Source organism: Aspergillus multicolor, assembly GCF_047715735.1.
Source record: "Aspergillus multicolor strain CBS 133.54 unplaced genomic scaffold BDW74scaffold_14, whole genome shotgun sequence".
In the NCBI taxonomy this organism is placed as follows: domain Eukaryota; kingdom Fungi; phylum Ascomycota; class Eurotiomycetes; order Eurotiales; family Aspergillaceae; genus Aspergillus; species Aspergillus multicolor.
In genome coordinates this window covers 531447-557657 of record NW_027395965.1, presented here as the reverse complement: position 1 = coordinate 557657, position 26211 = coordinate 531447, and the positions used below count along the sequence as shown (strand labels likewise).

Sequence of the window (26211 nt, the reverse complement as noted above, 5' to 3'; positions counted from 1 at the left end):
CGATCAGTTGACCCACTAGAGAAGGATTTTCGGAGCAAGCGCTTCAGTGAGTTTTTATCGGAAATCGGGGTATTTCAATCGGAATTTTATCATCAAGTGAACTTTTCCCAAACGAGCACATTCCTTTGAGTATCTCCTTTGTTTTGCGTTGGTGTGGCCGTCAACTCCTTTCTGTGGTTTGGAAAAAGGTCATCGACGAATGAGCGAACGGGTGCACGAATTACGACCAGGCATCACCAGAGAGGCTGGGTCCATCCTTTCAAGCAATTGTTCTCTACTCTCAGAGACTGCATTAGCAAGAGCAATAAAAAACAAAAAGCAAGAAAGAGTGGCAAAATGATCCCACCAGTATTCATTGCTCGCAAAAACAAGATCCTCGCTGATCTTGCGACCCCAGAGGAAGAATACTCCGATCTTTCCCCAAAGGGCTCTGTCGACGAGGGAATTCGAGATCTAATCCAAGAGATCAACAATATTCCCGGTTTGGTGACAACGAGCAGTTGCGCTGGTAGGATCAGCGTGTTCTTAGAGGGGAGAAAGGCCCCAAACCGACCGGGGCCTGAAGACGACGCGCGGAAAAGGGAGCAAAGGAAGTTCGTACCCTCTGGTGGGAAAGGAGCCGGGAGATGGCTGTATGTCTCACATGATCCGCTGGACAACAAAGAGGGGAAGTCTCTGCTTGAGCTGTTTGGGATGGTCCCTGGAAATGGGAAGCCACCGGGAATGGTTGACGGTCACGCTCCGCGGCTGGTACGCTTCTCTTGGGAACCCATGATCCTCCACATCATGGCCGCAACACTCCACGACGCGCAGCCAGTCCTCGCCGCGGCGTCAAGCTCAGGCTTTCGTGAAAGTGGTCTCCAGGGTCTTCGATGCCTGGTAGAAGGTGAAAACGGACCGAGTCCCATCGTCGCTGTCCGATCAGCCGGCCTAGCTTTGGAGTCTGTGGTAGGATACTATGACGACGGTAGCGACATCGTCAGAAGCTTAGTGACGGAAGAATATCTCCAGATGTTGGTCACGATGGCGAATGAGCGGTTCTCGGTAAACACAGAGCGGAAGCAACGATTTCGAACAGCGCTTCTGAATAATTATACTTCAGAGAGCATGCAGGCAAAGGGGAAAACAAAGTCGGGATCAGAAGATCCGCAGAAACGGAAGGAGCGGATGAGGGCTGAGGGGCTGGCGAGGAAGAAGATGCTTGAGAGTCAGGCTACGCAAGCAAAGGCTACTGGTCAAGGCACAGAGGGAAACGATGAGGCAGCAATATGGGGTACGTTAGATACATAAGATAACCCGGAGGAGATCACGACTGCAGAAGTCAATCAAATGCATCTGACCCACGCCAAACCTCCAATCTCAACGCAAAAAAACAAACCCTGAGTTCAGAGACAGAGGGAGGAGACGTGACGTGCAACTGTAGGTGGCAATGTATCTTGTATTCAAGACTCCCAAGCATTCTTCCTCCAATTCAAAATCGTAACGATGATATCCCAGACGTAATGGTTTCAAACCAACGGACTTCAACCACGGACCAGCCCAGGCCGTCCAATAAAGTGATATCTCGATCCTATCGTATGGGTAGAAGCGAACCTGAAAGTACTCTGAAAACAAAACAAGATACTGTGCCCCGAGTATAGAAAACATCCAGGAGTCTGAGTACTGACGTTGCATTATAGTTAGCATTTGCCTGCGTGACTCCAAACTAACATTCAGAAGAGTTGGGACTTTACCTTTCACCTAGCGAGTAATATCTTCACCAAAAGTGTTAGTGATAGGAGTGAGGCACATGGGCGACGACTCGGTGCGGCGGTGATCACGGTAGGGGCGAGTCTCTGCGGGCGACATGAGAAGCAGCTTGTTATTCCAAGTGCTGCTGAGGCCGCTGAGACCAGAAAGGCTGCCAGTACCAGCAGACTCGCTTGCACGACGAGAAAGGGTTAGGTATGCGCCACTACGAGCTGACAGTCCGGCCTGAAACTGGTTTGCCGTGGTATCGGAGGGTGCAAATGACAGAGATAAGTTGCGGCCTGCACTGGAAACACGAGTGGAAGGCACCTCTCTGGAAATCTGTCTGAACTGCAAGTTCGGCATGTTACTTCTATCGTCATTCATCCAGCCATGAAGGACCAGATCATGCAAAATGCCGAGCTCATATTCAACAGCGTCTTGCCAAAGGATGTTCTCAGCGGAGGGTGACCACTCGAACCAAATGCTTCCGTAGGGAGATCGAAGATAGGGATGGTCCTTGGGAAACTTGTTGGTTAAGCCCATGTTTTCTGTCTTCGAAGCAGTAGTTCCCTGAGAGATGAGGTCCGCGTAGTACTAGCCAAGTTAGTAAGTGTTTATGGAGATTGTAAGTATTGCTAAGAGTACTCACCTTGTGGATAGCCTCGTGAAAGTTAGGCTTGTTGGAGAGCGTGTCAAAGGGGAACCACTTGGCCATGTCCGAAAGCTTGTTGATTTCCAATTCAATGCCTGAATTAATGCACAGGGTGTACTTCTGGCGCTCATTAAACCCAGGGCACTTCAAACCGGCCTGGAGTAGCTCTTGGAGAAGCTTCCTACTAAGGCCCACTGTCTTCTGGTGGATTCGAGAAGCAAGGCTCAAGATATGGCGGTTGGCAAGCTCGAAAAGGGCATTTCGATCATGCACAGTGAACATCCAAGGAGCATACCACGGGAACTACATGAATGAGCATGATTAGCTATTGGTTTCTTCGAAGGAGCTGACCTGTGTTGTAGTCGACTTCTCAACAGCGCACAGAGACAAGATGCCGAAGCGCAATAGGAGTGAGAAATGGGACCCTTACCTTCTCGAGGGTGCTAATACTAGCCTCATAAATTCTTTCTGGAGACTTCTCGCCGAAAGGTGAGCGGGTTGGTAGTTCTGCGTGGCGTACTGCGAGGATCAATTCTTCAGAGGTTATAAACCCTTTGAACCCAGAGCAAGAGACAGGGTCGCGGTTCGGCTGCAGCGTTGGCATTCCAGCTTCCCACTTGACACAGTTAGCTCGCGGAAACAGATCTTTCAAAAGCGCATCCTGATCACTCAATTCAACGTCTACATGGCGAGAGCCGAGCCGAGCCGAGCGTCCATTGCTCATACGATTGATACGCTCGACGGTGTTATGGGCATCTTCAACAGTCTTGAATTCGACATAGGAGTCCATAGTCTTTGCGGTGGATCTATCCATAATGATATGGATCGGACAGCCCATATCGTCAGTGATGGAACGTGCCTGCCGGCCGATGAACTGAACTATCTCCTGCTTCGTGAGGCTGTAAGGGATCTATATTAGAAGTGGGTCAGCCAAGATCTGGGGTATCTGGGGTACAGTAGCGAGCGTCTTACATTCGAGATCTTCATAACACCCCACTTAGGAGGACCCTTGAGAGCGACCAGACTGCCAATAGGCATAGACTCAGGATTAGTAGTCTTGTCGACATTTCGGGTGTACGCAGCTAGAACCTGAGAGCTTTCGTCCATGTCCTGAACATGAAGGCTCTTCATGCGTTGATGCAAAGGAAAGGCGTCAACGTGCTGAGCGTAGGGTGGGACGTTCTCAGACCGACGAGCCTTGTACTTGGGCTGCGCCGGCAAGAGACGCTGAGGCTGAGCGACAAGATCACGACCATGCTGATTGGGATTCGAAGATGCCTGAGAAGAAACACGCATGGTTTCCATAGAAGGAAAGTGAGAAATAACAGGGGAGGGGTCATAGTACGACAGGGCATCCGACTCAGTGTTACCGTCAATAGGAAGCGCCCAGTGATCGGTTGACTGGAGATCGTAACGAGGCAGGAAGGCCGGGGACTGGGGGTTCATGATGGATGCAAGAGAGATAGGCTCGAGTCCTATCTCAAAAGAATCCAGGGAATGGGAGGGTGGAGAGAAAGAGAAAGGGGGAGGATAGGGAGAGGGAGAAAGGGAAGTGAGAGTAATGACACCAGTGAGAAGTGTTTTGCCGAGACATGCTGAGTTGCTGCTGAGTCGCTGCTGAGTCGTTACTCTTCTTCAAATCATTCACTGCTGCTGTGAATTCGAAGGCAGTAACCCAGGGGCACGCTGAAACACTTATGTTGCTGAACTGCTTGAATAGGCACAATAGAGGCTCTGGAATATCAGCTTAACATTATAACTTTGTGCAAGCAGATGGTCCAGACAGTAACTAAGGTGACAGAGAATCAAGTAATAAATGTGCACATGTTGAGAGAGGTAGCTGCTTCTCCTTCTAAACCTATATTATGGCCATGGCCCAGATTAGTTATGGACCTAGTCACGTACGGGGGCTATGGCCATGGTCTATACTAGTATCTGATCATAGTATTGCAGTATAGATGGGTCTTAAGAATATTTCCCATGCTTCAACAGTTCCTTTGCCTGTTTATAGGCTTTGGACCATGGCCAATTTTTAGTAGTTACTTTATGCTATGGACAATCGGACATGGTCGATCATTCGATTGCTCATAATAGGCGTACTTGGACAGGTGAATCTTCCCTACATGCAGGCCATAAGTGTACGAACTTTCAGGGAGCATGGAGACGGGGGCCTAAAAAGAAGCATGCCCAGGATAGGGTCCAAGATGCGGCATGGGCGAAGCTTCCACTGCTAGTACCGAGCATTCGTAGGCAAAAGTAGCTATGGGCCTAGCCATGACACCTTGGCTACTAGAAACTTTCTCCCAGCTAGAATGAGATTCCACTCAAATTATGGTAGAGTCCACAGGCATGAATGACAATCAAGCATAGTGGACTATGGTGAAGCAGAATGGCTCAGAGTGTATGATATGTACAAGGACATCCAATGAAACCGGGGTTCGTACATGAGGGTCTTGGAGCAGAGGACAAAGCATGCGGACTCATGTGACACAGGGCTTAATCATGTCATTGTTTAATAGTATGTATTTGATGTAATATCAGGCTTGAGGATATATGGAGAACAATGTTATGGCCAGCGGGTGTACGCCAGCCAACCTAGAGAGTCTGCATGTCTATTCGTGCAGATGACTGAGGAAGAACGTTGGCAGCTTGTAATGTCATCGGGTTTCATAATAATCTAGTCAAACTATACCGCTTCAGTTAGAAGAAAGTGATTTAAAGCTTGTCCAAGAGTGCTTACCGGTGTCAAGAAAGATTCGGCAACGAATCGAGCGCGAGCATTCAGCTTGGAAGCATTAGCTTGAACTGTCAAGTCATACTCGCAAAGGGGAGAGTGACGTACGAAAAGCTTCATCTCCGAAATTTCCTTATCCACCTCCTCCATAAATTGGAGAATAAAGTCAACCAGTTTGTGCTTGAGCATAGCTTCGGTGTGGAAGTTCGTGATGAGGAAAGAGATGTCGTAACCCTGGTCAATTGATTAGATCTTTTGAAGTCGTTCCAAAATGGATGTCTTTGTACCTTCACCGGCTTCCTTCGCAAGATGAAGAAGGATTCCGCGCGCTGGGTCAAGAAGCGTTCGAACTTGTGGACAAGGACTGGGACAGTTAGCGGAGTCCAATAATTCGGTGCAAGCCACTAGCGGCGCAGGGTAAGCTTACTATGCTCAATCTCATCCGCCTGCTTTATCCGGATGCTGACACGCACGCTGTTCACACTGGGTTCGATCAAGACCTTCTCGTTCTCGTTTCGGGAGATAGTCAATGGATTGAGGAGGAGTTCGGGGGAGCTCGCGGCCTCGATCTCGGGTACATTATGTCGCTCGGAGGTTTGGGATGCAAAGTTGGATATGGCGAGCGCGGCTGTCAACGAGGACCGGACGCATTGGAGATACGGACGCAGAGATTGAGACTGTGATTGTTAGAGAGACTGCCAGAAGCGGCGCTTGGTTTATTCGCTACTTACCATATTGAGGGGTGACGTAGAACACGGTGTCGCGGGAGAGCTAGGGGGCTAGGAAGAAAGCGCCAACTTCACCACTTTCTGTTCGAATAAAACTTGATCCCTACAAGCCCAGCTTCTAGGACATCAATGCAATCGTTCCAAAGGTTTGCTGCAGAGCGAGCGTAGGAGACCAGGGTGTTGAGTGGTCAGCTCGGGGATGGGCAGCGTCCCGCAATGTAGCCTGGAGATGTTTGCTCTGTTTGCATCAGGGCCCCACGCCTCTCCAAATAAGCTGACAATCGCTGCGATGTACTGACGCCACTACACTCTTCTACGAGAACTTCGAAGGGGTCTTATTTCCATTCATCTTAACGATTAGACGGTAAAAATGGCATCTATACCAGGTATGGTTCTTAATGACCCGGCCATATTTTTCAGCAATGGCAAAGCTAACTCCACACCGTAGTTATCGTCAAGCACCAAGGGAAGCGCTACGATGTCGAGCTCGACCCGAACTCCAACGGCGAAACGTTCAAATTCCAGCTATACTCTCTCACCGGGGTTGAGCCCGAGCGGCAGAAGATCCTAGTGAAGGGTGGCCAACTCAAGAATGATACCCTATTATCCTCGATTAATGCGAAGCCGAATCAAACGTTCATGATGATGGGTACCCCTTCTGGGGCCCAGGGTGCAGGGGAGCTGACACGACCAAAGGAGGCAGTGAAGTTTCTCGAGGATATGACGGAAGCAGAGGCTGCAAAGGCAGTAGGAGCCCTTCCGGCCGGGCTGCAGAATCTGGGAAATACGTGCTACTTGAACTCCACATTGCAAACGTTGAGGAGTGTTCCAGAGCTACTCGAAGAGCTGCATAGATACCGTCCGTCTAGGAACGCCCCTGCATCGAATCTCTCAAGCTTGAGTGATCTCGGAATCGGCGGTCTGGGCGCTTCTATGGACCTCACATCCTCGCTGAAGGATCTGTTCAAGCAGATGGCCGAGACACAAGAAGGCTTTCCTCCAATCATGTTTCTCAACGCTTTGAGGAACGTGTATCCTCAGTTTGCTCAACAGGATCGAAACGGTCATGGCTACGCTCAGCAGGATGCGGAGGAGGCTTGGTCACAGATCGTGACACACCTGCGGCAAAAGCTGGTGATCAAGGATGGTGAAGGCGAGTCTGCAAATGAAGTATCATTCGTGGAGAAGTATATGGGTGGAAGATTCGAGTCTGTTACGGAGTGTGATGAACCAGCGGCGAAGGAAGCCGGTGAACAACCCAACAACAGCTCCGACGTTTTCTTCAAGCTTGACTGCCACATCGATAAGGACACAAACCATCTGCATGACGGTATACTTTCAGGGCTTGAAGAGAAGCTTGAGAAGCATTCTCCGACCTTGGACCGTGATGCCGTCTACACTAAACGATCACGCATTGCGCGGCTGCCAAAATACCTCACTGTACACTTTGTTCGATTCTTCTGGAAACGCGATGCGCAAAAGAAGGCGAAGATTATGCGCAAGGTCACATTCCCTGCGGAGCTTGATGTCGTCGACTTTTGCACCGACGAGCTTCAAAAACAGCTTATTCCCGTCCGGGACAAAGTCCGAGATATTCGAAAGGAGGAGCTTGACGTTGAGCGTGCGCGGAAACGCCAAAAGATCGCTCATCAAAGAGATGAAGACGCCCAAAAGGAAAATGCTTCTAGCTTGGAACCGATGCAGAAGAAGAAGGCAACTGAAGAGCGCAAGGAGGAGGTAGCGAAGGGCTCTGGGAAGGACGAGGACACTGCAATGACCGATGTGTACAAGACCGATGCTGAATACGAGGCGGAAAAGCAAGCGTCCATCAAGGCCGCCAAGAAGGAACTGGCCGAGCTTCTTGACCCAAAGTTGGCCGCAGACAACGGCACCAACAAGACCGGACTGTATGAGCTGAGAGGTGTTATCACGCATCAAGGTGCTAGTGCCGACAGCGGTCACTACACCTCATACGTTAAGAAACAGAGCAGCAACAGCAAGGAGGAGCGTGACGACAAGTGGTGGTGGTTCAATGATGACAAGGTGACTGAGGTAGAGGGCTCGAAGATTGAGACTCTTGCTGGAGGTGGTGAGTTACCTTGTTTGATGATCCAGGCATCTTCCTACCCGCTTTTGTTGAGCGATCATTGCTAACGGATTCATAGGTGAATCTCATTCAGCTCTCATCCTCCTTTACCGCGCTGTCGATCTGCCAACTACTGACTAAGTCAACTCGGATGACAGGTACATGTTGGTCAAGGACATAATCTGCATAGGTTAATACACGTTACGAATATATTCGGGTCTTCCGATATTACTACTTCATAGAACCGTCCATGGTCATACTCCTAAACTCAATAGAAGTAGTGGTCTGTCTATGCCCTGATATGTGGCTGTCCTATATAAGAGCACCAAACCAAATAAAACGTCAAAGCTAAACCATTCCCATCTTCCATTTGTGCTGTTCAAATGTATTAGGCAATCTGGGGTACTTAGCCGCACGTCACGTGAGTCGAACCTCGGCTGAATTCCGCAAATCTGGGGGGCTTGTTTGCCACTGTCGCGCCTGCGCAACCCAACCTCCCAGCTTGCAATGTGCAATGTGACAGCCGCAACCATGATCGCGGCCCGTCAGGTTGTACATCCCCGGCTGCGCTATGGCGCAGTCCAGTTCTCGCCGGTATCCCGGTTAATATCTCGCGGCTCGAGAGCTGCCAGTGCCAGCACGGTCAGCTCTCAACCTACCCCAAAGCGCCGCCCATGGCTGCGACGCTTCGTTTATTTCGGGATCTTTGCCTGGCTCGGGGCGCAGGTTGGCATACTTAAATTCAGCACAAAGGCTCATTTAGAGCCGGTGCTTGAGCGGGCCACCGTATCCTACGCAGTAAGGCGACTACGGCACGTGGCGGGCTATCTCGAGACGGAGGCATACGGTAACTTCACGGAGGAAGACAAGGAAGAGAGACTTACGTCTGGGCTGCTGGGTGGGAGTGGTAAATTGGCTTTTCAGGTATGTGAATGACTATTTGCAGCGCTCCCGCGACATGATATGCTGCCTCTCCAAAGAGATATCATGGATGCGCAGGTCATGGCGTCGGCGCCAGAGCGGCCGTGGTCGAATCCAATCCAGAGAGTGCCGGTTCAGAGTGCTCAGTTTGGGAAGACTGGCCCCTGTTTGCTAACTGATCGCTTCCGCAGAAAATCTTATGGCACTACCACAAGATGCAGGCTTTCGATTTTGTTGTCTTCGGACGGCAAGTGGAAGGTTGGCCGCTTGTTATCCATGGTGGTGCACTCGCGACTGTACTCGACGAGCATCTAGCTCGAGTCGCAATTCAGAACTTGCCTGCGCGCACTGCGGTCACTGCGAATCTGAATATCAATTACAAAAAACCAGCTATCTCAGGCAAGCATTATGTGATCGAAGCGGTCATAGATCAGGAACGGAGCACGGATCAGAAGGCTTACGTGGAAGGCATAGTTAGAGATTCGCATGGAGAGGTGTACGCCGAAGCCACTGGGCTTTTTGTGGTGCCTCGAGGGTATCAGCTGCGGAAGTTGGAAGGCTCCTTTTGATCCCTACTGCTAGCTTTCGCTTGGCTCATTTATGGAAACAGTGAAGGGTTGCAGTTCCCATGGATATCCCTCTATTAAGTGATGGATACGATAGGCTCAGTATCCTGTACTCTGGGTCAAGTGGCATGGGTTATGCGAACCACATTGGATCAGATTCAGGCACTGGCAAGGGCCCCGAAGATTTATTTTCTTGCAACAGTCAGCATCAAACATAGTAGCCACACGCTCTCCCTCCTGCAGGAGCACCTGCCACCCCCAAAAGCAATGTGCGGAACTTTGTATGACCTGTAGCACTGACCCTGGACCGCGTCGTCTAAAATTCCCCGTTCGTTGATTCAGCGCAGGCCCTGAAACCGTCTCCTTCGTAACGCATGGCATGGCAATCGAATCGAATTGCCCCCTCTCCATGACAGGTCTTTTGACTTCGACTAGCCAGTGTTTAGACTCGGCCGGTGGTGTTGTTATTGGACAGGCCTCGCCGTCCACGTTTTTGGTGCAGAGTTCCCTGGGAACCCCCGCATCCCCGGCATTGACAGTCTCCCTTTCATCCAGTCACAAAGCCAGTCCCTCCTGCCATCGGCAATGCAGTTCCAACCCCTCGACGATTGCCGCGGCTGTTCAAGAGCCGTTCCAGTTTTTGTCGCGGTGTGTCTCGTCGATACTCCTCCTTCTTTGCCGATATTCGCCTCTGCCCTCTATCTTTTCGCTCCGGGCCAAGTGAATTGGCGTCAGAAATCTGGGGTAGAGAGGGGCTAGATCGAATCTTTGCCGATAAGGTGAATGCGTGACCCACTGGAGATGATGCCCAGACTTCCCTGAAGCTTGGGTATATTTTGCTGCTCTGGTCCCCACATAACACTTACTCGCAGATCTCAATCTGTTTCCATTTCCCTTTCTCTCAGATCCCAATTTTTAATTCTTGGTATCCATCAAAATGGCTTCGAGTGCTACCGACTCCGGTCAATCCCAGGTCGAAGAAAAGACAATGGGGCACACCTACGACAACCTAAAGCCAAATGCTAGCCATCAGGAGCATGTCGCGGCGCTTGCTGACGAGAGTGGACGTGCTCAACATGAGACTGGGAATACCAGGGTTAGTCTTCGTACCATTCACAGGTTCCGAAAATGCGTTTATTGATCCAATCCAAGATGACCGTCCGCCAATTCATGGGCTTCGTTGCCATGGCCTTCCTCTGGACCGGCAGTCAGATCCCCGTCTACCTCTTCGGTGGCATTCCGCCCATCATCTACGGCGATATTGGTGGAGTGGATAGATGGGTCTGGTTTGTATGTGCTTTCCCTCGCCTTGCCCGCCATACAACGTCTACACAGGCCAACCCTATACTCTTTGATAGGTCCTTGCGAACCTGCTAGCCCTTGCCGGCGTTTGTCCCTTTGTCGGGTCCCTCTCTGATCTCGTCGGACGCCGCTATGTTGCTCTCATTGGGGCTACACTGGTAACTGTTGGAATGATTATTTGCTCGACGGCAAATGCAATGAATACATTCATCGGTACGAATCATGCCGCGCTACACCCTCTATCTCTGATCAGATGCTAATATACTGCAGCCGGCATGGCCATCGCAGGTGCAGGCGCAGGAGTCAATGAGCTGACAGCATTGGCGGCCACGGCCGAGATGGCACCTACTCGCCAGAGAGGCAAATACGTTGCGATCCTGATCTTCACGATAGCTCCATTCGCACCATCCGTGCTGTGGGCCCAGTTGATCGCAGAGGCAGGAAATTGGCGTCACGTCGGCGCTTTCTGTGCAGGCTGGGCAGGACTCGGTCTGATCATCACGGCACTCTTCTATTTCCCCCCACCTCGAGTTAACTCGGAAGGACTTACTAGAGCGGAAATTGTTGGGAGGATTGACTTTGTTGGAGGCTTCTTGAGCATCGTCGGCCTGATTCTCTTTATGGCTGGCATGCAATGGGGTGGATATCAGGTACACTTGCTCATCGGTCTCAGCTACCTTCAAGTCTATGGACTAACTAGCGATCATAGTATGACTGGGACTCAGCACACGTCCTCGCCCCTCTTATCCTGGGAGTAGCCCTCCTCGTCGCCTTTTCCTTCTGGGAGATCTACGGCGCAAAGTATCCCGTCTTCCCCAGCCGCCTGAAGCAGGAGCCTCGTACCTTGATCCTAACGCTAGTCATCACCTTCATTTCCGGAGCAAACTTCTTCTCGGTCCTGATGTTCTGGCCTACGCAAGCGTTCAACGTATATGGTCATGACCCCACTGCTGTTGGCGTTCGCAGCCTTCCCATCGGCTTCGGCATCATGGGTGGTGCTTGCATTGTTTTGTGGCTACTCAGTGTTCTTCGTGGTCATAACAAAGAGCTTCTGATTGCCAGCAGTGTCCTGATGACAGCCGGTACGTATACGCAGCAAATGAGTTAGTGGGCTTCTAGCATACTAACTAAGCTCTTATAGGATGCGGTGCGATGGCCGTCGCCGACGTCGACAACATGGACCAACTCTGGGGCATCCTTGTCGTCGCAGGCCTAGGGATCGGCGGAATAGTCGTCCCAGCATCCATCATCACGACTATTATTTGCCCAGACGTAAGCCTACCCTTCACTTCATCTAAATGTAACAATGCTAACAACTCCACTTTAGGACCTTATCGCCACAATCTCCGCCCTAACCCTCTCGATCCGCGTCGTCGGCGGCAGCATCGGCTACACAATCTACTACAACATCTTCGTGAACAAATTCGTCCCAAACGCAACGCACTACATCGGCGGTGTGATGGCTACGCAGCTCAATATCACAGACGTAGCCCTAATCACCGAGGCAATCGAGCTTACGAGCGCAAGTCTCTTGGAAGGTTTGCATGAGATCCCCGGGATTGCAGGCAATCTGGCCGCTTATGATGCCGTTGTGCGAGCTGGCCAAATTGCGTACGCGGAGAGCTACAAGTGGGTTTACTATGCAAGTATTGGGTTTGGAGGTGTTTCGATTCTAGCCGCTTGCTTCTTGGGCAGTATCAAGCGGTATATGGATGATCATGTTGCTGTTGTCATGCATTAGGCTTGTGCCTGGGCTGTGAGGATCATGAGGGGGTCATGGTCTCTTTAATGTTTACTGTTAGGAAGTTAGGGGCTTGGGACTTGTGAGCCTTGGTTCAAGATATATCTTGGAGACCCTGACTAGCGAATAAGCTCAGTTAAGGCAGAGCAATTCGATGTTTCTGACTTACTCTCAATCATATATCCTCATGATCGAGAATTGATATCTAACAAGTTTATTTGCTCCATACCTACCCTTGGCACGGTATCCAGCAAGTTAGGTGCCGTAGCCCTGATGCTTCTCCAACCCTAATCTCATTCTCCACCTTTTCCGATCCAAGCCGCGGAAACTTCCGACCACGATCCATACTCTCAACTCAAGTGATATGAATAGAATTTATATAACAAATTCATCCAGAATCCAGAGAGCCCAGTCTCACAATTGCCCAAGCCAAGATGGTACGCCCACCAACCCTGATTCCTTCAATGGACCTAACGAACCCAGATCAAGACCGAAGCCCTCTACCTAAACGATGCCACCCTGCACACAACAAATACGCAGGTCATCTCCTACACACCTCTATCAACTCTAAACAATGAGGCAAAGCGCCTTGCAAAGAACATCTCACCCGCTGCAGACTGAGGAGAAAGCGAGATCTTCGCTGTGACTACCCAGCAAACAGTCTTCTACCCGCAGGGCGGCGAGCAGACAAGCGACACGGGCATTATAGCTATCCCAGCTTCATCAATCTCAGAACCAAACTCAAATGAGGAAGCTGATAGCGATGCGAATGCATTCCAGGTCCTCCTCGTCCGCAAAACGCCCGACGGGGAGATTCTGCATTTTGGACACTTCACCTACCCCAGCACCACGCTTACAGTACAGCCAAACCCCCAACTCCCGATAAACCAACCCGTAACCCTGCACATCGACACCCAAAACGAAACTTCCACGCGCGCCTCCATACAGCGGGGCATATCATCGGCCTCGCAATGCGCCTTCTCGCTCCGGAACTCGGAGACCGCAAGAAGGTCAAAGCGAACCATTTCCCAGGCGAGGCGTGCATGGAGTTCGAGGGGCTGCTATATAACGAGCATAAGCCGCTTATCCAGGCGAAGGTGGATGAGCTTGTGGATTCGGATCTGGAGGTTCGGATTAGCTGGTGGGGAGAGGAGGAGGTCGAGCGCAGGAAGGATGAGCTGGATATGGCGGAGGGAAGGGAGGTTGGTGGGTTGGGGAAGGTGCGGATTGCGGAGATTGGGGAGCTCGATGCGAATCCTTGTGGGGGGACGCATGTGGCTAGTACGAAGGCGACGGGGAGGATTACGATTCGGAAGATTAGTCGGCAGAAGGGGGTGAGTAGGGTTTCGTATGAGGTGCCTGTTTCTTTGGAGGGTTAGTCTGGGATGCTAGGATAGAGGTAGACATGATATAGACAATTCATTAACGCTCAGGGTATATAATCGTCATCTAATAAAACAATATAATATAAGGACAATCGTGCACATCATCTCATCCCAAACCGCCTCAGGTAAGAACCTGGTTCATGGAGGACCTCTTAGGCACAAACGCGGAGCTTGACTTCGACTTCCGCTTATCCTCCTTCCCGCGCAAACCCCTGCTAAGACCTCCACCGAGGCCCCTCGCAAGAGAAGCAAATGGAGACGCGCCCCAATGCTCCAGGTCGTCCTCAGCATGGCCATGACCCGGGTTAACCAGACCGTCAATGGACCTGGATGCCTCCCGTCTGTTCTGATGCCTATATGTCGAGTTGGAATTGGAGTCGCTTTCAGGTACCGGAGACGGTGCCCGGCTCCATTCCGAAGGGGCCGGTATATCGGCCATAACGTGCTCAGCGCACTTGCAGCCGCAGCCGGTAGGACAAAATTGAGAGTCTAGCTCTTGATCGTTATCGTCGTTCTGCTGCAGCAGTTCGGTCGAAACGACTGAGAGCCACTCGCGGTAGCAGTTGAAGCAGCAGACGTGGCCGCACCCGAGACACGGCGTGAGCATGCCCTCGACCACTTCGTGGCATATGGTGCATGGGAGTCTGAGTGGCAGTGGCCGCGTGGGGTTACAGTTAGGACATATTATCGCTGTCGCATCGCCCTTGGTCTTGCTGTTCTTAGCGGCCACCGCAGCATCGACGGTGCTCTGGATGGTGAATATGGATAAATGTGGAGCTCCACAACCGATACAGTGGCGTTGGATCCCGAGCCCTTTTCCATCGTCGTCCGCCGAGGCTTCGTGCGAACCTGTACGAGTAAGACGTGAGAGTGAGAACGAGTCTTCGGGGTCGCTAGGCTTTTTCACACGAATGTGGTCGGGACTCGGTTGCTCCAAGTCGCCGATCTTCAGCATCTCGCTTCGCTGTACCGGTAAACCCCATACAGAGAGTAGATGCGCATACGCCGTGCGGTACGAGCGATATAGCCGATTATTCTTTGGGTCGAGGAGCAGGGCTTGCGTAGAGTTATAACTCTCAAAAGCTCCTTTATTCTTTAGCGCAATGCGAAGCTTTTTACTCGAATTTGCATTCTTCGCATTCGGCCTCTCACTCTCTGTATCAGAGTGTGTTTGCGAGGCGGATGTGGCGGCTGTAGTAAGATGATCTAGGTGGGCGGTTGCAGGTTTAGCGGTAGAGTTGGTAGGGGTCCATGTCCCCGATCCTATGGCAGTGCGAGGACTTTCGACCTGGGCAAACTTCCTCCTAAGAAGATCACCAGCCGGTGGTGAGGCCGAGGATGGCGCAAATGTGTTGAAAGACCGGGTGAGAGAAGACGCAAGAGCAGAACCGAACCCGGAGGCGCTTCTCGGCTGTGGTTGTTGATCCGGAGAAGCAGCTAACGACGGGTTCTGCGTTACTGCCCTCCGTTCAATACCCAATCCACCGGCGCGGGAAATAAAAGGAGGAGTCGTGCCCGCGGAATAAGGGGGTGTCGTGCCAGACCGCCACATTTCCAACGACGAACGGTTCGAGCTCTGCGTACCTGGTGTGGTATGACTATCTTTCGGCGTGGCGTGTAGTGGGATCATCGCTTGGGACTTGTCCGCATCCGAGACGGCGTTATTAGAGATGTCAGGAGGGAAAGAATCATGGCCCGCTTGTTTTGGGGATGGTGCTTGCTGGGCCTGTTCCAGGTTAGGCTCGTATAGAACACAAGACAGCATTGCAACCATTTGTATATCGCCAACCTGTTCGAAATGCGCGAGAAGAGCCGGGATGAGCCAATGGCCACCAAAGGGATGATTGCCCCAATGAGCGAGATATGTTGTAACACGGGGTGTCTTCGCGGGGTGGAGGGCGTCGTAGCTTAGGTCTATAGCACTATCTTTGCGCTGGATGCGCGAAGCCTTGCTAGATTTGGCTGAGCCTGGAGACCGCAACGATCTTGTTTGATGCAAGATGAGTTTGACCAGGCCCCATATACGAGCCAGCTCATGGTAGCCATGATCGAGAGCGACCGCTGCATTGTGAGCACACACATCGACGACCTTGCCACATATACGGTATTCGCTGGCTAGCTCTCGCTTGGCCGGCAATATATCGCTAAGGTCATGGATAGAGATGACATTCTGCGGTGCATCAGAGGATCGTGAAGTCATCACACCCACAGTTGATCTTTGAGAATTGTCTGTCGAGCGTGGCCGATAGAACCCAAGACTACCAGCACTGCGCCATGTCTGGGGTGTGGGGAAGCGATGTTGAAGCCCTGATAAGATACCTGACGACCCAGAAGAGCTCGAGGTCTCAGCTTCAGAGTCATCGGAGTCTTCCGAATGACCATCGTCAGTACTTGCGATAGTTCCTGTTATTCGTGGCCCGGGTGAGCTCGTCTCAAAGCGCCCAAATCTCTCAAAGAGATTATCAGATCTTGACAATCTTGTCATCTCCTTGAATCCAAGGTTTTCAAGAGAGTACGCCGATTGATCTTTCTTAGTCGGGAAAAAGCATATCAGACGACCGTCATTGCCCCAGACCGCTCCGCACTCCCTGGCCCTAGGAACCATCACATTCGCATTGACAGGTCGAATCAGTTCGGAACTCATTGCTAAGTCTTGGCTCTGTGATAGGCCAACTTCATCCTCATCACTGGACTCATCGCCCCCAACATGGCCATTTGTTGGTGATTTGATGGTTTCCGCTGTTTCTCCCAGAATCCAGGCGATGCTTTCTTCAAGGCTGCTTTCTCCTAGGAGGTACCGGACAACGCCTTCAAGGCAGCCTCTCTTGTGGGAGAGATATGTCTCTGAGATAGTCTGTAGCTCCGCGATGATCTTGCTCGCGAGCTCGTCGCTGACAGCGGTGGTCTTTTGTACGCTAAATGTGGGTACTGCATCTTTAGGATATTCCGGCGGAAATTTGATATCAACCCGTATGAAAAGCGAGGCTCCCTCGACGCCCCACGGACCATGCAAGGATATTGTGGCTTTCCGCCGCCTGATATCAACTGACTCAAAAGCCACTTTGGTGAACTTTTCGCCTACGTGGGTTATCTCGTCGCCAAGAGTTTCAATGTCCCATCCAGATATCTTAACACCCCTCATCCAGGCAATGGGGTTCGTATCAGCCCGCAAGCCGGACCTGCTCTTCATTCCAATCCTCGAGTCGGCGTTGCCCCCTTGTATCCAAGCAGGAGCATACGGAATTGATATAGTATTGATACCCGGGCCGCGTGAAGGAGGAGGCAGAGGAGCCTCGAATGCCGGCGACATAACACCATCCTCCTCGGGTTCCATGCCAGCATTATCATCCCGAAAGCTCCTATAAACTGCACCCTTCCGGGTAATGTTCAGATTGGATATGAACGATTTTCCTTTCTCGTAACCAACTCTTTGTAGGACATCAGGATCGACTCGATGTAAGCGCAGTTCCTTATCCGTACCCCAAGAGACTAGTTGGAATTCTCTGTGGTCAATGCCACCGACAACGTCACCGCGCGCCCTCCAGAGAAACTCTTTCACCTGACCTTTATGACCTGGAAAGCTGTGCGCAGGAGGAAGATGGCCGTCAGAATCCGCGCCCTCCGGAGCTCTGCGACTATAAAGATGAAGATCGCTGTTCCCCCTCTGCGGCATAACCAAAACACCCCAGCCAAAAGGCGTATTCCGTGCTCGCCAAACAGGAAATGGCGTTTTGATAACCTTCTCCGGTACATCATCCTCAACAGTATAATCCCAGAACTTGATCGTTTTGTCCAAGGAGCAGGTTGCTAAAGCCCCCGGCCGAACTCTATTCCAATCCACGCCGTAGATCTTGGTATCGTGGGCTTCAATAGAACGAATCGGATAGGCTCCCATCCGCTTGTCCCAGATTCTAAGAAATTTGTCGTGAGAGCTGGCAATTACGTTTGGGTTTTGTCGGTTCCACTTCACCTGGGTTGCTCCAGCAAACCAATCCGAGAACGAGATAGCCGGCCGGGAGGTAGCCCGGAGATCCCAGCAATGGACGAAGCTATCGACAGCACATGTTGCCAAGATATCAGGATGATGCGCAGAGAAATTGATGTCCGTGATGGCTCGGGTGTGTGCATGCAAGACATGTTCAATAGAGTTTTGATAACTCTGCATCGCCAGGTTCCATACCAACGCCTTCTGGTTCGAAGTGCTCACAACCCAATAGTCTCGAGCAGCGAATGGTGACCATTGAACATCCGCCACCTCCCAGGGCGTATGGTGTGGGAGATATCGAGGCGGAGAGTAAGGGGAATCCAGGTCGATAATGTGAAGGCCCTCCTTCGAGGCTAGTACAACGTCTCGACCGCATGGCGATATTGACATGGAACCAACTGGTTGGTCCACGTGAAACGAACTGTCTTCTCCGTATGTCGGGCTTTCGAACGCCGAAGTCAATGGCCTGGAATCATTGTGGTCGGACATTTTGGCGTATCCCGGGCGGCGGTCGCAAGCGGCCCCGCCTATCTTCTGCTACCGGTGGCGGAGTCAAGAGACCGGCAGACACATTGACCGCACGCACTGCAAGTACCTGTAGCAACTATCATCTCGACATAGCGCCCGTAGCTGTCGCTGTTGACTGTATGATGTAGGGCAACTCCAGGGCTAATCACGCACTCCGCATAGCGTGGGGAAACAGCGTTAAGAGGCCTAAAGTTCTGGAGACTGGTAAACTCTGTGAGCCTATCAAAGATCAACTGGCAATTATGCGACTTACCGGCAACCAGAGGTTTAACTTCAATTTCGCCAGAGAATGGATCGACCGGAGAACAAGCATGGACTCCGGGGAAGACGCGGCGGACCTTTAGATCATTGCAGCGGAGCTAAGAGCGCCAAGACACTGGCTTTAGTCAGCCCTTCCTGATAGGGAGGCCGAAAGAGACCCAAAATGCAGTGCCCCTCCGCTGGTTACGTCGTTTCAATCTTTTGCGACAGACTCAATTTTGGGAAATAGTACTTGCTCAGCTTTTCTTTCATAGCCCACTGGCATAGTCGCCTTGGGGCACTTATTTCAGCTGAATTGCAACGATATCCAGCTCATCTTGAGATAAATTCGCTCTCAAATTCGGCACAAGGCGGAAGTCTCGAGTCCAAGATACACCCCGCGCTGGCATATTCAGAAGCCTATAGCACAGCACAAAATGGCCGGCTTGCCTAAGAGAATCGTCAAGGAGACAGAAAGGCTCTTGTCGGATCCGTAGGTTACTACCAAAAGTTCAAGATTTCTTGAACAATACTAACTCTTCCCCTTCACAGAGTCCCGGGTATCAATGCCGTACCTCACGACGACAACTTGCGTTATTTCGATGTTAGCATCCACGGCCCGGCATCATCGCCATACGAAGGTGGCATCTTCCGGCTTGAACTGTTTCTGCCTGAAGACTATCCCATGGTTCCCCCCAAGATTCGGTTCTTGACCAAGATCTACCACCCCAATATTGATCGTCTTGGGCGGATCTGCCTGGATGTCCTGAAGAGTACGCTGCTCAGCCTCTACAAATTGCGCGCATGCAACTGACCTTTGATTAGGCAACTGGTCCCCGGCCCTCCAGATCCGTACCATCTTACTCTCAATCCAGGCTCTGCTAGGAGCCCCTAACCCTGACGATCCCCTAGCAAACGACGTTGCGCAGCGCTGGAAAGAGGATGAAGCAGCGGCAATCAAGACGGCGAAGGAATGGACCATAACCCATGCGATGACCTAGATGTCCAGATGTGCCTATCATTTGCCGTGCGAATGACCATCGACGACACCTTGATGAGACCACGAGGAAAACTTGCGACTTTGGCGTACCCTGCATGAACTTGGGCCAATTCTATATTCTAAAAATCTAGCCTTGTTTCTTCTATGAGGGAATGAGCCGCGTCTCATTGAATACATTTGCATTCCATTCAATCTGGTTCGTTTTACCCTCGAGACGCTGATGTACGGCGAAGGGCGATTACTTATCCCCTTCTAGGCAAGCCGCATCTTCAATTCCTGCACTTTTCAGAGCCATGAATTATTATTCAAGAGTTATCTTAGAGTAATCCAAATAGAACTACTTTCTACTCAGCCCCAGCCCGAACACTGATCCTGGGTCATTGGTTGTAAGCCTTGGGCATGTTGTCCATTACCACCCCCAATGAAGCTTCTGGCAGAGACCTTAGGTGAATAGGAATAAGGGTATTTGATCCATTCTTTTGCAGTAATTTTGCAGGTCATAATTGTAGGACTCCACATTGACTATGAATAGCCCTGGACAGTATTATTCACTGCAATGATCATAACCACAGTGAAACACGCTCAAAAGCCCTTGGAGCGTAAACACACAATTAGAAGAAGCAGGGCATTTAAGAAATTGCTCACTCTTCCTTGGTTTTTCATGCTCTGGGCCCTTCTAAGTGAATCCGGGCCCTGCTTTTTAATTCTTTCTTCACCACACGGCGACTTGCATTATCAGCAGACCATAGCAGGCTGAAGAAGTGCTTTCACAATGCCCAACAAATCCAAAAAGAAGTCTCGCAAGTCCAAAAGGTAAGAATCGGATTCTCCCATCCCAGTTTGCTAGTAGTATCCTCACTGTCTCCTGCTAACAGAAGCAACACCAACAGCGTCAGACCATCCTCACCATCTGACACCGACAGACTCCTCGAAGATAAGAGTAACGAGAACGCAAGCTCGTATCACATTGAGGATATCGATCGCGCTGGGCTGCCTTCGCCGCGGATCCCTGTGACCGGACCTTCCCAGGTGTCCGAACAACACAAGCCTGGTGAAGTAGACACCCCTCCCGCAACTTCACTTCGAAAGCGCATTCGAGCGCTCACCCTGGGATCTGCGAAGAAGCCTCCAGAGCTCAATAGTGACAGCCAGGAATCCAAATCCTCTCCCCCTAAAAGCTCGCACGTCCTGTCGAGTTCAATCAGAGACTCCACCACAACACAGGACAGCGACTCTTCCGAACACAGTCCACTTTCCATTTGCACTATCACCGAGAACATCAAAGGCAAGAAGCGAGGTGACAGTGTTACCAGTCCTTCAGGTGCTTTGAAATACCTCAGATCTCCAACTGGTAAGTCGAACAGCTCCTTGCGCTGCTGCTGTGTGGTGGCTGACGATTTCAACCATAAGATTATATTTTGATCGACTTTGACTACTTTGAGGCCCAGGCAGCCATGAACAGCGCCAAGGTAGACGGAGGAGCCCCAGACATCAAGAGAAGCTCGGTCAAAGAACTGGTAAGTACGCACCACTTAGCATTGAAAGCACTGTGTCTGACGAGGGAAAGCTTGCCTATCTCCGCCGCGAGACCGGAACCGAAGTTCGTGTTATCGATGTCCATGATCCTAAAGTTCCTCGTAGACCCAATGAGGCTAGACCCTGGGATCATAGGAACCTCTGCTGTACCGACTGTCGCAAAGCTTGCCCCCGCTGCTATGCGCCTTGCTGTGTAAAGGAAGAAGCTACCAAGAAGGCTGTCAACGAGAACCTACGCCAGGAGGAACGCGATAACGCAAAGCGTCTTGTGGATATTATCGACAAGATTGGTATCAACGCCAAGGATGTCAGCACTTTCTCGCAGTGCACTCCTCCTGATGGATGCGGAAGATACGTTTGCCCCGACTGTTGCGGTGTTTGCCCGAGCGAGATATGCCGCGATATCCAGTGCAAGGTAAGTCTTCCGCAAGGGTCGTCACTCATGCACTGCTAACCGGGTACTTTTCCAATCTACAGGACTGCAAGCCTGACCCTTGGGCGACCTGCGAGTGGCACGATTGACCGTGGTCTGAATTGCGCGCCTTGAGTACCTTGTCTCCAAGGCCAGAATTTGATGTCGACTCGTGCAACAGGATGGGTCCTGGATACACGAGCCAACAGCCAAGAAACATCACATACAAGCGCGCTTTTCGCCACGCAAATTGCATGAGGGTTTGGACGTGATAATGGAGAAGAGGATATGGTATCAGGAGGGTGTATTGCGCCTATGAAGAGGTCCCCAAGAAAATATGTCCATGACATGTCAAATGATACCAAAAAAAAGCATCCAGAACAAATGAGACCATAATTCCATAAGATCAAATCATACAATCCAAACTATAACAGAGCCATGGCATAATGAAGCATGTCTAGGGTAGTCATCTCCGCGTTATAGTCTGTAGATGACGGGTCGAGGGCAGCGCAAAGTCACGTGGTCCGCAACCTAAGCGAGCTCCGCACCGCACCACCCTCAGAATTGTGTCAGTCTAGCGCCGCGAAGACCGATTCGACTCAACCACCCAACGCCAATCGACAACATCTCGTTCAACCGGTCGCGCATCTCTAACGTTCAAGATGCGTACCTACGACGATTCTTTCAGCGGTCAGAAGATCTACCCTGGAAAGGTGCGTTTTGTCCATCCGCCAAACAACCGATTACGATGAATTCCGTCGCCCCGACCGAAGTGCCTACGGGCTACACGATCGAACGAACTCATCGGCAAATCAAAAATGATATATGAGGATATTTTGTTGACGGTTTTGTTGCAACAGGGTAAGCTGTACGTCCGTGGCGACAGCAAGATCTTCCGCTTCCAGAATGGAAAGTCCGAGTCCCTCTTCCTCCAGCGCAAGAACCCTCGCCGGATAGCTTGGACTGTCCTCTACCGTCGCCAGCACAAGAAGGGTATCTCTGAGGTCGGTACCGCCTTTTTCTTTGCCAATGGATTTCGAGCTTGGTTATTGGAACGATGTGTTTGGGAGCGGGATTGTTTTATCCCTCAGGGGAACACTTGGAGGATGAATGACTTTGAGAGGATCTGGAGGATACAATAGTGGTGGGATTCGAAACAGATTGCTGACGGTTGATTCAACGTGAACAGGAGGTTGCCAAGAAGCGTACCCGCCGTGCCGTCAAGTCCCAGCGTGCCATCGTTGGTGCTTCCCTCGACGTTATCAAGGAGCGCCGCTCTCAGCGCCCCGAGGCCCGTGCCGCCGCTCGCCAGCAGGCCATCAAGGACGCCAAGGAGAAGAAGGCCGCCGCCGAGTCCAAGAAGAAGGCCGAGAAGGCTAAGAACGCTGCTGCTGGTGGCAAGGGTGCTCCTCAGCGCATCCAGAGCAAGCAGGGTGCTAAGGGCTCTGCCCCCAAGGTCGCTGCCAAGTCTCGTTAAAGAATAGATAACGGTCTGGCTTGGGATTGGGCGCGGAAGGCAAGAGTTCATGGACGGAATTTGGGAGGTTACTGGAGCTGGAATATGTGTTTTCCCTACCACCAAAAATGAAATGTTCTCCAAAACTATCGGCGTACAACACGGTTACTTGCGGGTTCATGGCTCTCAGATAAGCGCTACCACTCACGCGCCATCGATATGCATGAAAATGCAGATGGTCGCTGGATACATCGCGTTAGTGTAATTTCTACATGTTCTTCTATTCATGCTATTCGCATCCCAGTAGTCTGCTTTGCCAACACTGTCATAGTCGGTATAACTAGGCTCGAGCCTCATGTACATATGGTTGGTCCATGCGCATTGTCAAGGGCGTACACTATTATGTATGAATCTTGCATTTTCCCATGTGAGCGAAGGACCAGTGAGCTTGACCAGCATCTCCAACCAAGCAATACATATTCCATATCACGAAACAAGCTCTCCGCCGTATCTACATATACCTGCCTGACGTACGTTTAGTATCCATATACCCTGTAAGGTCTACCCCGTAGAGCCTCCGCGCTCCAGTTCCATCTAGGGCTCAAAACCTAGCCTAACCCGTTTCGGATCTATAACGTAGGCCGCTTGAGTCCAGAGTCTAGACAGAAGAACAAGGAATAACCCAAGGGTGTACGGGCACTTCAACATAGATAAAACATTTTCCAAGTAGTCCAGTTTACACAGCAACCACTATAAGCCAACCTCCCCAAGGACTCACAAAGGGAAACTCCCGCGAGTGGCAATTTCTGCCTCAGGCACTAAACCGAGGGCCATGACACCCGCAGAGTGGCTGACTAACGCGCCTTCCGCCCTTCCGAGTTTTGCCATCTCGCTTACCGACCAGCACTAGCGCGAAACGCCCACAGAAGCCCAGCAAAGTGGTGACTCAAGCAAACCCCCTTTACCAGTTCCCACCTCGACTTTTCGACAACTTCCCATCTCGATCGACAAGTTCTACATCACAAGCAGCCATGGGTAAGGTTCACGGATCTCTCGCCCGTGCGGGTAAGGTTAAGTCTGCTACTCCTAAGGTGGGTTATTCCTTTTCCCCTTGAGGTGGCGTGCTGTGCGATTTGTGCTATGCAAGAGGAGGATTTTTGAGGGAAGAACGACACTTAAGGGCGAGGATATATTAGGAGGAATGGGCGTTTGATGCAGGGGATTTTCGTGATCAAAATCGGCACAAGCACAGGCACGGTGATATACTTGCGGATCTGGTATGCTGACGGATTTCTTTTTGATGATATAGGTCGAGCCCCAGGAGAAGAAGAAGCTCCCCAAGGGCCGCGCCATGAAGCGCCTCAAGTACACCCGTCGTTTCGTTAACGTCACCATGACCGGTGGCAAGCGCAAGGTACGGCCAACCTGATACTCGGAGCATGAAAGAGCGGGCTAGGACGACAGGCTTTACGGCTATTCCTAGCAGAGCCTTCTTCATCCCCTCCGACCGGACCTACGCCACAGAACTGTCGAGCTAACACCTCATCTTAACAGATGAACCCCAACCCCGGCAACTAGATTATACCCTAGCGAGGGGAGGAACATGAACCGGTAATCGCGGCGGGGAAATAACGATGACGACCACGAAAGAAAAGAAAAGCACAACTATATACGGCCTGGGTGGTTAATATCCATTTTATCCGCCCTCTGCTAGCCCGAAAAGAGTTTCAATCGGTCAACGAACGCCAACGCACGCGATACTCGAGATTTCGATCCAGAAAAGGAGCCGGGTTTACGGGGACGGTTTTGCGCTTCGCGGGATTCGCTTGGTTCTTTTCATTGCATGGCTAGTTATTTACGGGTCTCGTATCTTCATCATCAAATGGGAACTTCAACTTCGTTACTGGGAATTGATATTCGGTCTTGGTTCTTCTCTCATTATTTCGGAACCAATTCTTGGACGCTGGGAATGCGCTTCGTATCTTCCCTTTGCGTAGGTGCAACTGGGCAACCCGTAAAGCTACCCCTCCATGTCGCCCAGATAACGACTACTATCTCTTTTGACCATGGACGACCAGCAAAAGCCATGGCTACGACAGGTTATAGAGCCCAAGTTATACTCTTGCGGGACAAGGGACGCGTGCCTTGCTGGATCATTTTCAATAACACCTAGTCCAATTTTAAGCCATAGACGACTGGGAGACTAGATATAAGTTGTCATCAATCTATGTATACCTCTATCCTACGCAGCAGCCGCTGCAAGCAGGCTTCACCCATCGCGAACCTCTAAACGCCTGGAGACAATTCCGGACATGGTCCAGAACAACCACGAATAAACGCCATCAAATCGACACCCACCAGTATGTCTAGTAGTAATGAGCCATCTCAAGCCCAGCCCTCTTGAACCCGCACTTCAAATAGAAGCCCTCGTTCGTCTCAGAGCAATCAAGGATGGTCTAAACACGTAACAGTTAGCCAACATTCGGAACCCAAACAGACACAAGGATACTACTAGTCTACTAACCTTATAGCATCCGACCTTCTCCGCAACAAAATCCAATGCCTGGATAACCCTCAAACCAAGCTTCTTCCCCTGCTGCCCCTTCTCAACCGCAATATCCTCAATGTGGCCGACCATACCCAGCGAATGGATAAATTTGCGCTCGACAATCAGACTGCCCGTCGCAACGATCTTCTCCTGCTCGTCCACGATCACAAGGAGGTAGTACTCGTCATTGCGGGCGGAGATCCAGTCGTACCGCTTGTTCCAGGCCTCTTCGCTGATGTCGCCGACGGTCGTCAGAACGCGCAGGACGTCAAGGTACCCGCGGTGGAAATCTGAGCGCTGCACGGGGCGGATCTTGTAGCCCTCTGGTAGGGCGGTGGAGACAGAGGGGGAGATGAGAGTCGTGGAGAAGAGGGGCTGGTCGGCGGAGGCGGCGTTGGCGACGGTCATTTTGGCTGCTGTGAGGGATGGGTATCTCAGATTGTAGGACTTGAGTAGAGCGTAGGTGTTTCGAGGAGAAAGGGTTCGGCGCGGGGTGGTTGAAGTTGAAGAGGGGGATGGGAGCGGCGGTGAACGGGTGATCAATTATAAAGAGTGCTTGGTGTGGAGAATTGAATTTTGAACGAGAGACGTCAAGATTGGATTGGAAGTGAGAGGACAGTTGCTAACGATGGAAGACGCGCGCGGTAGTAGATATAAGGA

The 26211-nt window shown here is 51.2% G+C and overlaps 14 protein-coding genes across 14 annotated transcripts; 10 read left to right on the top strand and 4 right to left on the bottom strand.

Annotated features, from left to right (window-relative positions):
• Positions 1-1306, top strand: BDW74DRAFT_27828 (tRNA wybutosine-synthesizing 3 family protein). Its single transcript, XM_073732396.1, has one exon. The coding sequence runs from the start codon at positions 337-339 to the stop codon at positions 1288-1290; it is 954 nt and encodes a 317-aa protein (XP_073583421.1). The 5' UTR covers positions 1-336; the 3' UTR covers positions 1291-1306.
• A 434-nt stretch (positions 1307-1740) lies between these two features.
• BDW74DRAFT_185559 (uncharacterized protein) lies at positions 1741-3829 on the bottom strand (the record flags this gene model as incomplete). The annotated part of the gene is made up of 4 exons (XM_073731062.1): positions 1741-2325; positions 2381-2686; positions 2814-3293; positions 3356-3829. 4 exons carry the CDS (start codon positions 3827-3829, stop codon positions 1741-1743), a joined length of 1845 nt encoding a protein of 614 aa, XP_073583420.1.
• Positions 3830-4676: 847 nt separating this feature from the next.
• BDW74DRAFT_154389 (actin-related protein 2/3 complex subunit 4 family protein) lies at positions 4677-6016 on the bottom strand. The gene is made up of 6 exons (XM_073724677.1): positions 5849-6016; positions 5545-5794; positions 5405-5481; positions 5226-5351; positions 5124-5168; positions 4677-5069 (listed from the first exon to the last, which is right to left on the bottom strand). The coding sequence occupies exons 1-6, from the start codon at positions 5849-5851 to the stop codon at positions 5061-5063; spliced, it is 510 nt and encodes a 169-aa protein (XP_073583419.1). The 5' UTR covers positions 5852-6016; the 3' UTR covers positions 4677-5060.
• A 151-nt stretch (positions 6017-6167) lies between these two features.
• On the top strand, positions 6168-8305 carry BDW74DRAFT_27700 (ubiquitin-specific protease UBP6). Its single transcript, XM_073732393.1, has 3 exons — positions 6168-6231; positions 6294-7934; positions 8011-8305. Exons 1-3 carry the CDS (start codon positions 6216-6218, stop codon positions 8070-8072), a joined length of 1719 nt encoding a protein of 572 aa, XP_073583418.1. The 5' UTR covers positions 6168-6215; the 3' UTR covers positions 8073-8305.
• A 157-nt stretch (positions 8306-8462) lies between these two features.
• BDW74DRAFT_178780 (PaaI family thioesterase) lies at positions 8463-9421 on the top strand (the record flags this gene model as incomplete). Its single annotated transcript, XM_073729278.1, has 2 exons — positions 8463-8855; positions 9044-9421. The coding sequence occupies 2 exons, from the start codon at positions 8463-8465 to the stop codon at positions 9419-9421; spliced, it is 771 nt and encodes a 256-aa protein (XP_073583417.1).
• Positions 9422-10223: 802 nt separating this feature from the next.
• On the top strand, positions 10224-12749 carry BDW74DRAFT_27718 (putative MFS drug efflux pump). Its single transcript, XM_073732394.1, has 7 exons — positions 10224-10514; positions 10571-10708; positions 10777-10933; positions 10991-11370; positions 11430-11802; positions 11862-11992; positions 12048-12749. Exons 1-7 carry the CDS (start codon positions 10356-10358, stop codon positions 12459-12461), a joined length of 1752 nt encoding a protein of 583 aa, XP_073583416.1. The 5' UTR covers positions 10224-10355; the 3' UTR covers positions 12462-12749.
• A 683-nt stretch (positions 12750-13432) lies between these two features.
• On the top strand, positions 13433-13840 carry BDW74DRAFT_178778 (Threonyl/alanyl tRNA synthetase; the record flags this gene model as incomplete). The annotated part of the gene is made up of 1 exon (XM_073729277.1): positions 13433-13840. The coding sequence occupies one exon, from the start codon at positions 13433-13435 to the stop codon at positions 13838-13840; it is 408 nt and encodes a 135-aa protein (XP_073583415.1).
• A 28-nt stretch (positions 13841-13868) lies between these two features.
• Positions 13869-18613, bottom strand: BDW74DRAFT_154386 (Mtc5p). The gene has a single exon (XM_073724676.1). It carries the CDS (start codon positions 18318-18320, stop codon positions 13968-13970), a length of 4353 nt encoding a protein of 1450 aa, XP_073583414.1. The 5' UTR covers positions 18321-18613; the 3' UTR covers positions 13869-13967.
• A 227-nt stretch (positions 18614-18840) lies between these two features.
• On the top strand, positions 18841-19609 carry BDW74DRAFT_27694 (E2 ubiquitin-conjugating protein UBC13). The gene is made up of 3 exons (XM_073732392.1): positions 18841-19092; positions 19152-19372; positions 19425-19609. Exons 1-3 carry the CDS (start codon positions 19037-19039, stop codon positions 19598-19600), a joined length of 453 nt encoding a protein of 150 aa, XP_073583413.1. The 5' UTR covers positions 18841-19036; the 3' UTR covers positions 19601-19609.
• A 536-nt stretch (positions 19610-20145) lies between these two features.
• Positions 20146-20591, top strand: BDW74DRAFT_154383 (uncharacterized protein). Its single transcript, XM_073724675.1, has one exon. It carries the CDS (start codon positions 20156-20158, stop codon positions 20354-20356), a length of 201 nt encoding a protein of 66 aa, XP_073583412.1. The 5' UTR covers positions 20146-20155; the 3' UTR covers positions 20357-20591.
• Positions 20372-21657, top strand: BDW74DRAFT_178775 (uncharacterized protein; the record flags this gene model as incomplete). The annotated part of the gene is made up of 5 exons (XM_073729276.1): positions 20372-20412; positions 20490-20950; positions 21010-21116; positions 21167-21550; positions 21613-21657. The coding sequence occupies 5 exons, from the start codon at positions 20372-20374 to the stop codon at positions 21655-21657; spliced, it is 1038 nt and encodes a 345-aa protein (XP_073583411.1).
• A 382-nt stretch (positions 21658-22039) lies between these two features.
• On the top strand, positions 22040-23473 carry BDW74DRAFT_154379 (60S ribosomal protein eL24). Its single transcript, XM_073724674.1, has 3 exons — positions 22040-22260; positions 22408-22551; positions 22737-23473. Exons 1-3 carry the CDS (start codon positions 22210-22212, stop codon positions 23022-23024), a joined length of 483 nt encoding a protein of 160 aa, XP_073583410.1. The 5' UTR covers positions 22040-22209; the 3' UTR covers positions 23025-23473.
• A 561-nt stretch (positions 23474-24034) lies between these two features.
• BDW74DRAFT_178773 (40S ribosomal protein eS30) lies at positions 24035-24581 on the top strand (the record flags this gene model as incomplete). Its single annotated transcript, XM_073729275.1, has 3 exons — positions 24035-24094; positions 24313-24417; positions 24558-24581. 3 exons carry the CDS (start codon positions 24035-24037, stop codon positions 24579-24581), a joined length of 189 nt encoding a protein of 62 aa, XP_073583409.1.
• Positions 24582-25272: 691 nt separating this feature from the next.
• On the bottom strand, positions 25273-26069 carry gup1 (glucosamine 6-phosphate N-acetyltransferase). Its single transcript, XM_073732391.1, has 2 exons — positions 25528-26069; positions 25273-25459 (listed from the first exon to the last, which is right to left on the bottom strand). The coding sequence occupies exons 1-2, from the start codon at positions 25957-25959 to the stop codon at positions 25370-25372; spliced, it is 522 nt and encodes a 173-aa protein (XP_073583408.1). The 5' UTR covers positions 25960-26069; the 3' UTR covers positions 25273-25369.
• Between the last annotated feature and the right edge of the window lie 142 nt (positions 26070-26211).

Coding starts and splice junctions, on each gene's coding strand:
- gup1 (XM_073732391.1), bottom strand. CDS start 25,959: ATGACCGTCGCCAACGCCGCCTCCGCCGACCAGCCCCTCTTCTCCACG. Junction 25,460..25,527: donor AGAAGGTCGGATGCTATAAG/GTTAGTAGACTA, acceptor TTACGTGTTTAG/ACCATCCTTGATTGCTCTGA.
- BDW74DRAFT_27694 (XM_073732392.1), top strand. CDS start 19,037: ATGGCCGGCTTGCCTAAGAGAATCGTCAAGGAGACAGAAAGGCTCTTG. Junction 19,093..19,151: donor GAAAGGCTCTTGTCGGATCC/GTAGGTTACTAC, acceptor TCCCCTTCACAG/AGTCCCGGGTATCAATGCCG. Junction 19,373..19,424: donor CTGCCTGGATGTCCTGAAGA/GTACGCTGCTCA, acceptor ACCTTTGATTAG/GCAACTGGTCCCCGGCCCTC.
- BDW74DRAFT_154379 (XM_073724674.1), top strand. CDS start 22,210: ATGCGTACCTACGACGATTCTTTCAGCGGTCAGAAGATCTACCCTGGA. Junction 22,261..22,407: donor AGAAGATCTACCCTGGAAAG/GTGCGTTTTGTC, acceptor TTGTTGCAACAG/GGTAAGCTGTACGTCCGTGG. Junction 22,552..22,736: donor ACAAGAAGGGTATCTCTGAG/GTCGGTACCGCC, acceptor CAACGTGAACAG/GAGGTTGCCAAGAAGCGTAC.
- BDW74DRAFT_27718 (XM_073732394.1), top strand. CDS start 10,356: ATGGCTTCGAGTGCTACCGACTCCGGTCAATCCCAGGTCGAAGAAAAG. Junction 10,515..10,570: donor ATGAGACTGGGAATACCAGG/GTTAGTCTTCGT, acceptor ATCCAATCCAAG/ATGACCGTCCGCCAATTCAT. Junction 11,803..11,861: donor CAGTGTCCTGATGACAGCCG/GTACGTATACGC, acceptor AAGCTCTTATAG/GATGCGGTGCGATGGCCGTC.
- BDW74DRAFT_27700 (XM_073732393.1), top strand. Junction 7,935..8,010: donor TGAGACTCTTGCTGGAGGTG/GTGAGTTACCTT, acceptor ACGGATTCATAG/GTGAATCTCATTCAGCTCTC.
- BDW74DRAFT_154386 (XM_073724676.1), bottom strand. CDS start 18,320: ATGTCCGACCACAATGATTCCAGGCCATTGACTTCGGCGTTCGAAAGC.
- BDW74DRAFT_154383 (XM_073724675.1), top strand. CDS start 20,156: ATGATCATAACCACAGTGAAACACGCTCAAAAGCCCTTGGAGCGTAAA.
- BDW74DRAFT_27828 (XM_073732396.1), top strand. CDS start 337: ATGATCCCACCAGTATTCATTGCTCGCAAAAACAAGATCCTCGCTGAT.
- BDW74DRAFT_154389 (XM_073724677.1), bottom strand. Junction 5,482..5,544: donor GGCGGATGAGATTGAGCATA/GTAAGCTTACCC, acceptor TAACTGTCCCAG/TCCTTGTCCACAAGTTCGAA. Junction 5,169..5,225: donor TTTCGGAGATGAAGCTTTTC/GTACGTCACTCT, acceptor AATGCTTCCAAG/CTGAATGCTCGCGCTCGATT.